A 15,718-nucleotide genomic window follows, 5' to 3' on the forward strand; every position below is an offset into this window, starting at 1 on the left:
GCAGCAAAGGTAGGAGTTCAGTACTATGTTTAATATCAGGTTAGAAAAGAGCTGCAGTGACTGATTACGTCTGGTTATAGCTCATGTTTTAAATTTAAGATATTTCAAAATCACTTAAGGACAAAATCATTTTTCTTTTTTGAATTTAGGTTTCGATTTTTTCTTTATTTTTGCTACATTACTGCAGTTTGTTCCTTACATGTTTGAACAAAAGAATCAATGTGACTCTTTTTAATTAATCTTTCAGTTGCTGCAGTTGGTATCACTACAAACACTTTGTAGTAGAATATAATGGACTTCTTTTTTAATGCCGTGCAAGATGCAATTCTATTTCCATGTAGGTAATATGAAAGCACCTACAGAACACAGTTAAGACTTTAACTTAATGATGTTATTCTCTGTTGATGATGCAGCAGGAGTCATGTCTGGTCATTTTGCATCAGCTTCACTCTTTTCTTGCAATTTACGTCTCCTATCCTATTAGAATAATCTGTTTAATATCACCACTTAAAATTAAAACATTTAAAACATCACAAGTTTAGGACTGGATGCCAAACTACGTAGCTGCTGTTGATAGTGGGTCTACAAAATATAATTCTGCATTTTAACTGGAATTCAATTCAATTCAATTCAATTTTATTTATATAGCGCCAATTACAGTCAAGTCAAATTGTCTCGAGACGCTTTACAGAATCCATATGCCTGACCCCCAGAGCAAGCCAAAAAGCAACAGTGGCAGGAAAACACCCTTTTAACAGGGAAAAAAACCTCGAGTAGAACCCGGCTCTAATGTGGGGGGACCCATCTGCTGCTGGCCGGGCGGGTTGAGAGGGACAGAAGAGGTAGAGAGGTAGAGATAGAGGGATGGAGGTAGAGGGGAAGAGGTAGAGGGATAGAGATGGAGGGGTAGAGATAGAGATAGAGGGATACAGATAGAGGGATAGAGTTAGAGGGGAAGAGGTAGAGGGTTACAGTTGGTGGGAGACCAACCACAGATCTGAAACATCCAGCTGTGGGACCAGCGACACTCGGAGAAAGGACACGGGGAGAAACAGAGTGAATGTAATGCAATAATGGTATATATCAGGGGTATTCAACTAAAATTCAAAGCGATCCAGTCAGAGAAAATGTATTAAAGCAAAAGTCCGAAACATCATAAAGTCTAACTTCAATTAGTGTGATATATGATGATGTAACCTAGAAGTTTTATTAGCCTGTGCATGTAATCAATAACTGACCATCAAATCAAATAAATTCAGTACGGTTCAAAAACATTTTGACAACATTTATTAACAAATAACTTTTGATATAACTGTACATCTTAAAATGAAGTGCAGAACTTGAAAAAATAATGACTGAACAACCCAAACCAGCTTATATACATCTTTAACAATACCTAAATCTCAAAAAATGTAAACAATTGAACACTTTTACATTGTTTCCCCCTGTCTTGTTACTCCCCTTATATCCCTGCTGCTTAATGGGAGAACTGAGCTTCAGTTTGTCCTGCCAGTATTGTTTGAATTGTGGTCTGAATGGTGTCAGGGTCGTTCTAAAAGACATTTGGAGCTCATTGGTCAGTCTGGAACAGATATTTAGTTCTGATTATGTTGAGCCAAACATGGTCAGCATGTGAAGGACTATTTCCCTCTCGGTGTCGCTTTATTCATTCTCCTTTTTTGTCTGTCCCTCACCTCTCAACTGTTTTCTGAACGCAGAGCTGTGATGTTTAGCAGCTGAATGCAGAGACTACATTGGCTGAGTAGCGTCATGTGAGATGGCTGAACTCGTACGTAATTGGTCTGTGTGTTTCCTGAGCTGCTAACGAATGCCGTAAACACAAGCGACCGGTCAAATTTAAAATCCTGTTATAATTTACTGATTACAGGTCCGGTCTGTATAAGACGGCGTCTGGGTCCGGATCCAGACCGCGGTCCACCAGTTAGTGACCCCTGGTTTAAAATGTCTTCTGTTCATTAACCCTGGAACAACAGTTAACATGAGCTTCTTACCTTATAAATAACGTGTCAAGCACCAAACATTGGCTGTTTTGTTCTCGTTGAGTCCAAACTCTACTGTCTCCTTCTGTGCTGTACAAGCTGTGAACTTAAAGAAGCTTTTCCTGCATCTGCTAGAAAGATTCTTGTAGCCACAGCTTGAAAGTTCCAGACCTATTTCCTTACATGTTTGAACAAAAGAATCAATGTGACTCTTTTTAATTAATCTTTCAGTTGCTGCAGTTGGTATCACTACAAACACTTTGTAGTAGAATATAATGGACTTCTTTTTTAATGCCTGTGCAAGATGCAATTCTATTTCCATGTAGGTAATATGAAAGCACCTACAGAACACAGTTAAGACTTTAACTTAATGATGTTATTCTCTGTTGATGATGCAGCAGGAGTCATGTCTGGTCATTTTGCATCAGCTTCACTCTTTTCTTGCAATTTACGTCTCCTATCCTATTAGAATAATCTGTTTAATATCACCACTTAAAATTAAAACATTTAAAACATCACAAGTTTAGGACTGGATGCCAAACTACGTAGCTGCTGTTGATAGTGGGTCTACAAAATATAATTCTGCATTTTAACTGGAATTCAATTCAATTCAATTCAATTTTATTTATATAGCGCCAATTACAGTCAAGTCAAATTGTCTCGAGACGCTTTACAGAATCCATATGCCTGACCCCCAGAGCAAGCCAAAAAGCAACAGTGGCAGGAAAACACCCTTTTAACAGGGAAAAAAACCTCGAGTAGAACCCGGCTCTAATGTGGGGGGACCCATCTGCTGCTGGCCGGGCGGGTTGAGAGGGACAGAAGAGGTAGAGAGGTAGAGATAGAGGGATGGAGGTAGAGGGGAAGAGGTAGAGGGATAGAGATGGAGGGGTAGAGATAGAGATAGAGGGATACAGATAGAGGGATAGAGTTAGAGGGGAAGAGGTAGAGGGTTACAGTTGGTGGGAGACCAACCACAGATCTGAAACATCCAGCTGTGGGACCAGCGACACTCGGAGAAAGGACACGGGGAGAAACAGAGTGAATGTAATGCAATAATGGTATATATCAGGGGTATTCAACTAAAATTCAAAGCGATCCAGTCAGAGAAAATGTATTAAAGCAAAAGTCCGAAACATCATAAAGTCTAACTTCAATTAGTGTGATATATGATGATGTAACCTAGAAGTTTTATTAGCCTGTGCATGTAATCAATAACTGACCATCAAATCAAATAAATTCAGTACGGTTCAAAAACATTTTGACAACATTTATTAACAAATAACTTTTGATATAACTGTACATCTTAAAATGAAGTGCAGAACTTGAAAAAATAATGACTGAACAACCCAAACCAGCTTATATACATCTTTAACAATACCTAAATCTCAAAAAATGTAAACAATTGAACACTTTTACATTGTTTCCCCCTGTCTTGTTACTCCCCTTATATCCCTGCTGCTTAATGGGAGAACTGAGCTTCAGTTTGTCCTGCCAGTATTGTTTGAATTGTGGTCTGAATGGTGTCAGGGTCGTTCTAAAAGACATTTGGAGCTCATTGGTCAGTCTGGAACAGATATTTAGTTCTGATTATGTTGAGCCAAACATGGTCAGCATGTGAAGGACTATTTCCCTCTCGGTGTCGCTTTATTCATTCTCCTTTTTTGTCTGTCCCTCACCTCTCAACTGTTTTCTGAACGCAGAGCTGTGATGTTTAGCAGCTGAATGCAGAGACTACATTGGCTGAGTAGCGTCATGTGAGATGGCTGAACTCGTACGTAATTGGTCTGTGTGTTTCCTGAGCTGCTAACGAATGCCGTAAACACAAGCGACCGGTCAAATTTAAAATCCTGTTATAATTTACTGATTACAGGTCCGGTCTGTATAAGACGGCGTCTGGGTCCGGATCCAGACCGCGGTCCACCAGTTAGTGACCCCTGGTTTAAAATGTCTTCTGTTCATTAACCCTGGAACAACAGTTAACATGAGCTTCTTACCTTATAAATAACGTGTCAAGCACCAAACATTGGCTGTTTTGTTCTCGTTGAGTCCAAACTCTACTGTCTCCTTCTGTGCTGTACAAGCTGTGAACTTAAAGAAGCTTTTCCTGCATCTGCTAGAAAGATTCTTGTAGCCACAGCTTGAAAGTTCCAGACCTATCTGTGAGACAATTGATAGCACTGTTTATGTAGGCAGCCGTCTACTTATATAACGTGCTCTCTACCCATTTCTTGGAAACCACCTGATTGATCCTGCAGCCACCCAGTTCTTGTAAACCATGTGGTCTATTACAAAAGAAGAAAGTGAAAGTAAAGTCTCTATAAAAGCCCCTCTCTCTTTGTCTGAGCAGCTTAACTCTACTTTCCTCTCTGCAGCAGTTCAGCAGCAAAGGTAGGAGTTCAGTACTATGTTTAATATCAGGTTAGAAAAGAGCTGCAGTGACTGATTACGTCTGGTTATAGCTCATGTTTTAAATTTAAGATATTTCAAAATCACTTAAGGACAAAATCATTTTTCTTTTTTGAATTTAGGTTTCGATTTTTTCTTTATTTTTGCTACATTACTGCAGTTTGTTCCTTACATGTTTGAACAAAAGAATCAATGTGACTCTTTTTAATTAATCTTTCAGTTGCTGCAGTTGGTATCACTACAAACACTTTGTAGTAGAATATAATGGACTTCTTTTTTAATGCCGTGCAAGATGCAATTCTATTTCCATGTAGGTAATATGAAAGCACCTACAGAACACAGTTAAGACTTTAACTTAATGATGTTATTCTCTGTTGATGATGCAGCAGGAGTCATGTCTGGTCATTTTGCATCAGCTTCACTCTTTTCTTGCAATTTACGTCTCCTATCCTATTAGAATAATCTGTTTAATATCACCACTTAAAATTAAAACATTTAAAACATCACAAGTTTAGGACTGGATGCCAAACTACGTAGCTGCTGTTGATAGTGGGTCTACAAAATATAATTCTGCATTTTAACTGGAATTCAATTCAATTCAATTCAATTCGATTTTATTTATATAGCGCCAATTACAGTCAAATTGTCTCGAGACGCTTTACAGAACCCATATACCTGACCCCCAGAGCAAGCCAAAAAGCGACAGTGGCAAGGAAAACACCCTTTTAACAGGGAAAAATCCTCGAGCAGAACCCGGCTCTAATGTGGGGGAACCCATCTGCTGCTGGCCGGGCAGGTTGAGAGGGACAGAAGAGGTAGAGAGGTAGAGGTAGAGGGATGGAGGTAGAGGGGAAGAGGTAGAGGGATAGAGATGGAGGGGTAGAGACAGAGATAGAGGGATACAGATAGAGGGATAGAGTTAGAGGGGAAGAGGTAGAGGGTTACAGTTGGTGGGAGACCAACCACAGATCTGAAACATCCAGCTCTGGGATCAGGGACACTCGGAGAAAGGACACAGAAAGAAACAGAGTGAATGTAATGCAATAATGGTATATATAGTAAATACATAGGTAGTTAGAGAAGGGCTCAGTGCATCAAGAGAGGTTCCCCAGCAGTCTAGGCCTATAGCAGCATAACTAGGGGCAAACTAAAGGGACGTCAAGAGGGGAAGTCAGTTTTGCAAATGAAAATACCAGCTCACCCCGTCAGGGTCCCCCAGTCAGCCCTAACTATAAGTTTTGTCAAAAAGGAAGGTTTTAAGCCTGGTCTTAAAAATAGAGAGGGTGTCCGCCTCCCAAACCCAACCTGGGAGCTGGTTCCACAGGAGAGGAGCTGATAACTGAAGGCTCTGCCTCCCATTCTACTTTTAGAGATTCTAGGAACAACAAGTAAGCCTGCAGTCTGAGAGCGAAGAGTTCTGCTAGGATAATATGGTACTATCAGGTCTTTAAGATATGATGGAGATTGGTTGTTAAGAGCTTTATATGTCAGAAGAAGGATTTTGAATTCTATTCTAGATTTAACAGGAAGCCAATGAAGAGAAACCAATATAGGAGAAATATGATCTCTCTTGCTAACTCCCGTCAGTACTCTGGCTGCAGTGTTTTGGATCAGCTGTAGATGTTTCAGAGAGCTATTGGGACAACCTGATAATAAGGAATTACAGTAGTCAAGCCTAGAAGTAACAAATGCATGGACTAGTTTTTCTGCATCACTCTGAGACAGGATGTTCCTGATTTTCACAATATTTCTCAGGTAGAAAAAGGAAGTCCTACAGATTTGTTTTATGTGTGAGTTAAAGGACATGTTCTGGTCAAAGATAACACCGAGGTTCCTCACAGTAGTACTGGAGGCCAATGTAATGCCATCCAGAGTAACTATATGCTTTGAAAGCAATTCTCTAAGATGTTCGGGGCCAAATACAATGACTTCAGTCTTGTCTGAATTTAGTAGTAAGAAATTATAGGTCATCCAGGTCTTTATGTCCTTCAGACAATCTTGCAGTCTGGCTAGCTGATTAGTTTCATCTGGCTTCATAGATAAATACAATTGAGTGTCGTCAGCATAACAATGGAAATTAATACAGTGCTTCCTACTAATATTGCCTAAGGGAAGCATGTATAATGTGAACAGTATTGGTCCTAAGACAGAACCCTGAGGAACTCCATGATTAACCCTAGTATGCTCAGAAGAGTCATTGTTGACATGCACAAACTGGAACCTGTCTGATAAGTAGGATTTAAACCGGTCCAGTGCTGTCCCTTTAATGCCAATAGAATGTTCTAGTCGCTGTAATAAAAGTTTGTGGTCGATTGTATCGAATGCTGCACTAAGGTCCAACAAAATAAGTATAGAGACCAGTCCATTATCTGACACTATGAGAAGGTCATTAGTAACTTTCACCAGAGCTGTTTCTGTGCTATGATGCACTCTGAAGCCTGACTGAAACTCTTCAAACAAGCTATTCCTTTGTAAATGTTCACATAATTGATTTGCAACTGTTCTTTCCAGAATTTTGGAGAGAAATGGGAGGTTGGAAATTGGTCTATAGTTGGCTAAAACATCTGGATCTAGAGTGGGCTTTTTAAGTAAAGGTTTGATTCCAGCAACCTTAAAAGCCTATGGTACATAACCTGTTACTAGAGAGAGATTAATCAGATCTAACATTGAGGAATTAATTAAAGGTAAAGCCTCCTTGAACAGTCTAGTTGGGATAGGATCTAAAAGACATGTCGATGGTTTGGATGTAGAAACTATTGAAATTAGTTCAGAGAGATGTATGGGGGTGAAAAATTCTAAATATCCATCTGGTCTTACAGCCAATTCTAAAGTATCTGTACTCAATGATACATCTGTGACATTTGCAGGAAGGGCCAGAGTAATTTTTTCTCTAATCGTAATAATTTTATTTGTAAATAAGCTCATGAAGTTGTTACTGCTCAAAGCTAAAGGAATACAAGTTTCAACAGAGCTCTGACTCTTTGTCAGCCTGGCTACAGTGCTGAAGAGAAACCTGGGGTTGTTCTTGTTTTCCTCTATTAAAGATGAATAATATGTTGTCCTGGCATTACGAAGAGCTTTTTTATAAATTACTAGACTATTTTTCCAAGCTACATAAACTTCCTCTGAATTAGTGGAGTACCACTTCCTTTCCAGCTTTCGGGACGCCTGCTTTAAAGTCCACAGCTGGGAATTATACCAAGGAGCAGGTCCTCTCTGAGATAGAACTTTCTTTTTTACAGGTGCAACACTATCAAGTGTTGTACGCAGTGAGGCTGCAGCATTATTAACAATATAATCCACTTCTGTGGGGGTAAAATTATAATATTTCCCTTCCATTATATCAGTAAGTGGTGCTGGACTAAATAGAGAGGGTATTATTTCCTTAAATTTAGTCACCAAATTGTCAGACAGACATCTACTGTAATGATATTTATTCTTAACTCCTATACAATCTATTGTTGTAAATTGAAATGTTACCATAAAATGGTCAGAAAGAAGAGGGTTCCGGGGAAATACTGTTAACTGTTTGATTTCTATGCCATAAGTCAGAACGAGGTCAAGGGTATGATTAAAACTGAGTTGGTTTATTTACATGTTGAGAAAACCCAATTGAGTCTAATATTGAATTAAAAGCAGTCGTAAGGCTGTCACTGTCCACGTCAACATGAATGTTGAAGTCACCCACAATAATGACTTTATCTGAGCTGAGCACTAAATCAGATAAAAAGTCTGAGAATTGAGATAAAAACTCAGAGTAAGGAGCAGGAGAACGATATACAACAACAAATAAAACTGGTTTCTGAGCTTTTAAATCTGAATTAGAGAGACTGAGAGTAAGATTTTCAAATGAACTGTAACTAGGTTTAGGTCTCTGGTTCATTTTTAAGCTAGAGAGGTAAATTGCTGCCACTTGAACTGGAAAAGAACTGCATTTCTATACTTTTGTCCTAAGACATGTATTGCTGTAGTTCATGTATTTTAACAATTATTTAAGCACAAAATAACTTTTAAAAAGTAGACTTGAATTTGTTTTGTATTTCACTAAATTACTGTATTTATTTCCTACATGTTTAAAGAAAAGAATAAATTTGCTTTTTTAATTGATGTTTACTTTCAGCAGCTGTAAACGGTGACACTAAAACACTAGTAAATTATAATGAACTTCTTCCTTCCTGTAAATAATACTTTTTTAAAATTCAAAATTCAATATCACATCAGTCACTGAAATGCAGTCCACATCATCACTGTAGTCATCATTTTTATCCTTTTCTTTCAGTCATGGGAAATTCACCACCAACTCCTCGTAAGTAATATAAAAGCACCTACAGAACACAGTTAAGACTTTAACTTAATGATGTTATTCTCTGTTGATGATGCAGCAGGAGTCATGTCTGGTCATGTTGCATCAGCTTCACTCTTTTTGCTGCAGTTTATGTCTCCTAATATAACCAAATTCCTCTTAAAACTAAAAACTTCATCACAAGTTTCAGATTGGACACCTAATTATGTAGCTGCTGTTAACTGTGAATCTACAAAATGTAATTCTGCATTTGGACTGTAATTAAAATGACTGTTTTTGACGTCTTTCTTACTCAGACTGTTGCATCTGTTTTACTTTGCAGGGCGTCCTCCAGTCCGACGTTATTCTCCACCACCACCTCCTTCTCCCAGTGAGTTACAACATGAACTCTGTGAATTATTCTCAAGTTGTTGCATTCCTGCAGAACTTTGATGAATTTGCTTTTTCAGTAACTGTTGTTGAACACTAAATTCCTTCTAATACAATTTTCTTGACAGCTTTTAGAACTCCGTGGAGAAAGTTAGAGTGGAGGTGAGTAAATGTACATTTTACCAGGCGTTCTTGTTGTTCTTGTATGTTTGAGAGTCTGATATGAATCTGAATCTATTTTAACTCCAATATAAAGTCTTGCACCTCTATAGGAAAAGTACAGCCATGACTAGAAGTACAGAGAGTAAAAGAAATGTCTTCTGTCTAACACAATAAAGCTATAATGCTCTCAATCACAAAAAAAATTGATTTCCTAAATTATTTATTTAAAATGGTGATCATGTGACTTTTTATGCAGCACCATCATCAAGTCAACATTTAAATTTGTCCAGTACTAATTACCAAATTTAAACTGACTAAATGTTCTAAATAAATTAGCATTCATCTAATGCTAATTGGCGAGTAGTTCAGTGTAAAATGCTAAGAATATAATCAGAATGCTCATGTATCACAGTGAGCATGTTAGCTGCTAGTCGTGTTAAAACTGTTGTCTCAAATCTATTTCCTGCACATTGGAACAGAAACACTCAGTATGATCTGCAGTACGTGAAGGATTTTAAACCTGAACGAGATGCAGTGAGACAACTCCGAGTTTTGCTCTATGGGCCAGTCGGTGCTGGAAAGTCCAGCTTCATCAATTCTGTCAGCTCTGTTGTACGAGGGAAAATTGTCAATACAGCGCTGGCCAGTGCGACAAACTACGAAGGAGCAAGTTTCACCAAAAAGGTATGTAAACTCTCCTCTGTTTACTCTGACTTGATGTGTTTGATTCACTTTCAGGTTTCTTAGTACTAACTTTCACATGCAATATGTATCACGACATGTCTGATCACTTTACATTTATTCCTGCTGAGCTACAAGACAAGAAAATGCCAGTTTTAACGTTATACGTAGTGGGATTTCTGTGACAATGGAATCATTGAAACACGTGTCTTTGTCTCAAAAGAAAAAACTATGCATTTTGATGCTTTCATACCTTAATTAAATTTTTCAAGGTCTTCTGGAAATATGAAAAAATCTGCTGAGCCACAAATATATGTACAGCAATGCTAACATTTGGTTAAACATCCTTTAGACATTTTGACTGCAACTATGCACTTTTGGTTGCTGTCTACAAATGTCTGGTTTATCTTTGACTTCTCTTGACAGAATTGGTGCAGTTCAACTAAATTTGTTACACAGTTTGTTCTAGATGGGTTTAAGTCGGGGTTTAGGGGAGATGTTGTGGACTCAGTCTGCCTGCTTAGGGCCAGCGATGATGAGGCAACTTTGCCAAACATCTAGTTAAAAATCACTTCTGGATCAAAAGTTGGAATCATCAAAAAGTTTTTAAGTCTGATGCAAATGATGTTTATTCAATACAGAGGCTGTAAGAACAAACACGAGCAAAATCTCAAAATTTTAACTGACTACACAAAGCATTACATCGTCTTGTATACCTATGCAAACTTCTTCTAAACACTCCTCTTCCATTCTGGAAAGCCTTAAGACCCAATCAGGATGTGTATCATACAATCGTATCAAAAGTTTAACCACCTCCTCTTCTTTATTTCTGCTAGGTTAGCATTATTTTTGCTTAGCTCAGCGTGACCTTGGTTTCAATTCACGAGTGCAGACGAAGGAGGCCAGGGAGGTCTCATCGCCTTATATGGGCTCCATGGGCTTCCGTTGGGTTGCCATTTTTAGGATTATTTAGTGAATGCATAAATTCAGTTGACATGTTAGGTTTTCTAATCTTATCACTGTTTATTCTAAAATCTGATTTACACATCCTATTCGTTGAATTTTAACATTTGTTCAATCTTGAAATGCCACAACAAAGATGAGTCTAAAACCTTCATTCTAGCCTGATTGAACCATTTCTTTACCACGTCTGATGTGTGTTTGGGCCCATTGTCTTGTTAAAACATCTATGTCCAAGATCAACCTTCTGCTGATGATTTAAGTTTTCTTGGAGAACGTGGAGGTGATCCTCCTTCTTTATTATTCCCCTTACTTTGTGTAATTCTCCAGTTCCACAGAGCATGATGCTGCCACCTCCATGATGGATGGTAGGTTTGTTGTTCTTGTGGTTAAAGGCCTCACCTTCTCTCCTCAAAACATATTTCTGCTCAGTTTTTGTTCCATCTGACCACAGAACTTTCCTCCAGAAGGCCTTTTCTTTGTCCGTGTGATCAGCAGCAGACTTGAGTGGAGCTTTAAGGTTCTGCTTCTAGAGGAAGAACTTCCTTCTTCATGGAGTCTCTCAGCTCATGTTGATGTAAAACCCTGTGGACACTGACAGCTGTGTTCCAGCAGCTTCTTATTCATTCAGACCTGCTTTTTGATCATTCTTGGTTGACTCTTACCATCCTGATAAATTGTCTGTCAGCAGCAGGTGATAGTTTGTGTTTTCTTCCTAATGGTGGCAGTAACACAACTGGACCATGAACTTTATACTTACAAATGATTTGTGATCTGTAGCTGCTAGTGTTTGTGGCTGAGCCTATTAAGTGTTTCAAATGGGCCCTTTTAAAATTGGTTTTGATGAGTCACCAACTGTAGTCAATCAGAATCACTCAGGAGAAGTTAAGAGGCCACTAAGAACATTTGACACACAGCTTCCTACATCACCAAATCTTATCATTCAAATTGCTGTATGTATATTTATGATCAAGCAGAAAAAAATATAGTTTCCAGATCTTTGTTTTGATTTTGCTGCTTTAAAAGTACCATTTCACAAACCTGAAACTTTTTAAATCCTTATATTTCAGTATGAAACCCATAAAATCAGGAAAGAAAGCTGGAACAGCTATTACCCCTTTGTCTTCAATGACATCATGGGTGTGGAGGAAGGCAGTGGGAGAGGAGTCAGAGTGGAAGACATCAAACTGGCCATGATGGGACACGTGATGGAGAATTACACGGTACAACTGTAAAACTCTTAACTTTGTTCACTTTGTTTTAGAAGTATGTGGTAACTATGAACATTACATTTATTTATTTGACTGTTTTTGGTAAAATCTCAAATGCAAAACTGACACTAATGGTGAAGTTTTCTATTTTAGTGCCTCTGAACCCCAAGTAATGTCAAATGTTTATTGCTCCTGTCACATTTTTACTCACTGTGGCCTCATTTTTACTGCAATATAAAATCTTTTCTTTTGGCTAATTTTAAAATAATACATGTAGAATGGTGTGATTTTGTAACAACATTGCAATTTTAAGCTTCCATTGGGTTATTTTTCCAGACAGGAACACATGATGCATTCACTGACCCTCAAGAACTTGAAAATCTGACGATCCTTTCTGTTTGTAAAGTTTCTTGTTCTTTGGTGATTTCTTTGTAGGAAACATGTCTTTCAAACCTGCTGACTGACTTTGAGGTTCAGACAGAAAATCAGCAAAGTTTACTTCTCTTTGCTTCTCTCACATCCACAGTAGAACAAAACATTTTTGTTCATAGTGACTCATTTACTTGAATCTTTTCAACATTTTGCAGTTCAACCCTGTATCCTCGCTGTCTCCTTCTGATTCTGGCTACAACGCTGCACCATCTCTGGATGACAGAGTCCATGTTCTGGTTTGTGTCTGTTCTGGAAACACAGCAGATATTTCAGACTCAGTTTTAAAGAAGATGAGGGAGATCAGAGAAGCAGCCAGCGACCTGGGTAAGAGCAGATAAAGGCTGGTGTGAAGCAGAAGTTTGCAAAACAGTTGACAAAAAGCCATGATTTTTACTTTACTTTCCAACAATGTGAGAAAAGTGAATCCTCGTGTCGGCAGGTATTCCCCAACTGCTTATTGTCACCAAACTTGATGAAGCCTGTCCTGAAACTGAAAGGGACCTGCAGAACATCTACAAGAGCAAGTTTGTAAAGAAAAAGGTGAGTTTCAGCTGGACTTCTTCAGAATGTGAGCTCAAAACCCAGCAGAGATTGAACTAAAACTGAAATATTGCTTTTTAAACTTAGTTGACGCAGCTCAGCTGTGAACTGGGGATTCCACTCAACTGCATCCTTCCTGTGAAGAACTACAGTCATGAAACCAGCCAGGATGCAGATGTTGATGCTCTGATCCTGAACGCTCTGAGACTCATTCTTGACTTTGGAAATGACTTCATTGAGAAATTGTAAACCTGCAGAAAATGGTGCTGTCATACACGACAAAGTTGACATTGTAGAGAATTGCTTTTTCATTTATGTCTAAATACATTTCTCCTCAGGTTAAAGAACCCATAAGCTGTGGATTCATTATGCTGATTCCGTTTTCCGAATGTGCAACATGCAGTCGATACGTTGGATATCGCTACATATTTAAATTTAGGTTCAGATCCTTCTCAGCACACGGCTCGATTTAACATGTGCTGGATTGAAATTTGATACAACAATCATTTCAACACAAAAATTGCAGGTTTCAATCAAAGAGAATTTGTAGAAAAAAATGATTGTTGCACAAGTGAGTTTCATTTTTAGTTAAAGCATGTTCATGTTATCTGAACAGTGAATTAATTTGCCAATAATTTTTTCAATAAAATCTGTTAAAAAAAAAAAAAAAAAAAAAAAGAGGAGGTGTGAGGAGGTAAATTGACTGTGCTGCAAATAGCAAATATAAAGACAAGGAGTTGCTGATCATTACAATGTGATATAAAGAAGTCTGTTTTTGCTTTTCATTTATTTTCTGAGACTTGCTGACATAAGCATCCTAGTAAAGTTGATTCAGTTTGAAAATACTCATAAAGCATCACACCACAGAGAATTTTGTCCTACAAGACATCTTTAAGGACCCTTTACAAGCAAAACTGTGATATCCAAGCACTAGAAACCATTAAAGTGTTAAGTTTGAAGTGGAAATATAGAAAAACATGGCAACGCTTGAAATGTATGAACCAAGAATTATATAATTTGAACAATAAAATATCGAAGACAAACATTATTCCCAAACTGGATTCGTCTTTAACTGCATTCATCACCCTGAATTGGAGATCTCCCTCTGGGAGTCCATGTCCGTGTTATGGAAGGATGAAAATTACTTAGTTACTGATGCTAATACTTGTCATTAGAAATACCACACTATGTTTGTACTACTATGCCACTGTATAAAACGGCAGTAGCATAGTATAACAGTACTTCACACACACACATACTGGTTTCCATGGGGACTGACTATGTGACCGTCACCTGTGGGGACCCCCTTTGTTAAAGGTCCTAGAATTCTGAAGAAGGTCACATAAACTAACCAGAGCTTTTTCAGCCTATGCATGACTTCAAACTATGGTTTGGTCCCAGGCCTAATAATGTTAAGATGTTAATCGTGTTAACATTATCTTAACATGATCAGTATCTTAACTTGTTTAGCCTACACTTTAGCCGACATTACCTGGCTTAGCCTAATGTATTGGTTAACATTGTCTTGTTTAGCCTACATTGCATGGTATGGCTGTTCCCATAGAGGCATGTGACATTTAACAGCATAAGAACGGAAAATCAATACTAGTAAAAAAAAAAAAAAAAACACAATTTCTACCTGAGATCTCAGCCTCTGCTATAGGTTCTCCTCCTTACTTGTTCAATATCAGCTCTATGCCGTCACCAACATTTAGCACAACTTGGATATTTGGCCTCCAGTGGTTGACAAATCTTAAATCTGATACTTAACGAGGAACATCAGGATTTATACATGTGACTGTAATCATTCGACCTTAAAAATGAGGAGCTCATTGTTTCAAGATAGCAGTCGTGAGGTTCAATATTTCAAGAATTAATCCAAAGGGAGGATCTCCTTAATAGGTCCAGCTGGGGCTGAGGTTGAAAGGGAATAAAAGATGGAAACATGGCAGTGAGGTGAGATTGATAATGACGATCACATTAATTATAACCCAACAGCTCAGCATTGATCCTCCAGAGTGAGCTGCTAATTCATCCATCCATCTCTTCCAACGTGTCACGTTTCCCCTGAAGCTGTTTCAGAAAACTGAAAACCCACAGAGGAAAACTCTTTTTTTTGCAGTCCATGTCACATTAAAGCTGGAGTGCAGGATTTTTATACAATATGAACGTCCATTACGTTCAAAACATAGATTAGACCCTCATTGCAGAGAAAGTAGTCATAGTTACAGCAGCAAAGAGGATAGTGCAAAAACGTAGACCAAAAATATACATAAGTACTAGTTTAGATCTGAATGTGGAAATAACACTATTGTACGTATCAGATTCTTTCATGTGAGAAATATTAATATTACAGACAGACAAACATTGACATTGCACAGATTCTTGTGTATGTCAAAAAAAATTCACACTGCAAAAAGTTCATAAATGTACAAATATTCAGGATTCACAGCTTTGAATGTATAGATATTGACAGCAGCAGGAAGGAGGAACTTATCACTTTTCTTCCACAAGGGGGACAAAAAACTGCCAGTTTATAGTGTTGCATGGCAGCTAAATTCAATTAATTGTTACAGTTTTACCAAATTTCCAGAAAACCTGCAGAAGAAAATGCAACTTAATGAGTTTCCATACGCTGCAGCTTATGGAGA

At 38.1% G+C, this 15,718-nt stretch overlaps 1 protein-coding gene across 1 annotated transcript; it reads left to right on the plus strand.

Annotated features, from left to right (window-relative positions):
* Positions 1-4,332: 4,332 nt before the first annotated feature.
* LOC111586650 (interferon-induced protein 44-like) lies at positions 4,333-14,115 on the plus strand. The gene is made up of 9 exons (XM_055015631.1): positions 4,333-4,391; positions 8,689-8,715; positions 9,035-9,082; positions 9,210-9,243; positions 9,723-9,927; positions 11,955-12,107; positions 12,683-12,851; positions 12,967-13,067; positions 13,155-14,115. Exons 2-9 carry the CDS (start codon positions 8,691-8,693, stop codon positions 13,314-13,316), a joined length of 897 nt encoding a protein of 298 aa, XP_054871606.1. The 5' UTR covers positions 4,333-4,391; positions 8,689-8,690; the 3' UTR covers positions 13,317-14,115.
* The last annotated feature ends 1,603 nt before the right edge of the window (positions 14,116-15,718 follow it).

This window comes from Amphiprion ocellaris, chromosome 11 (assembly GCF_022539595.1).
Source record: "Amphiprion ocellaris isolate individual 3 ecotype Okinawa chromosome 11, ASM2253959v1, whole genome shotgun sequence".
Lineage (NCBI taxonomy): Eukaryota > Metazoa > Chordata > Actinopteri > Pomacentridae > Amphiprion > Amphiprion ocellaris.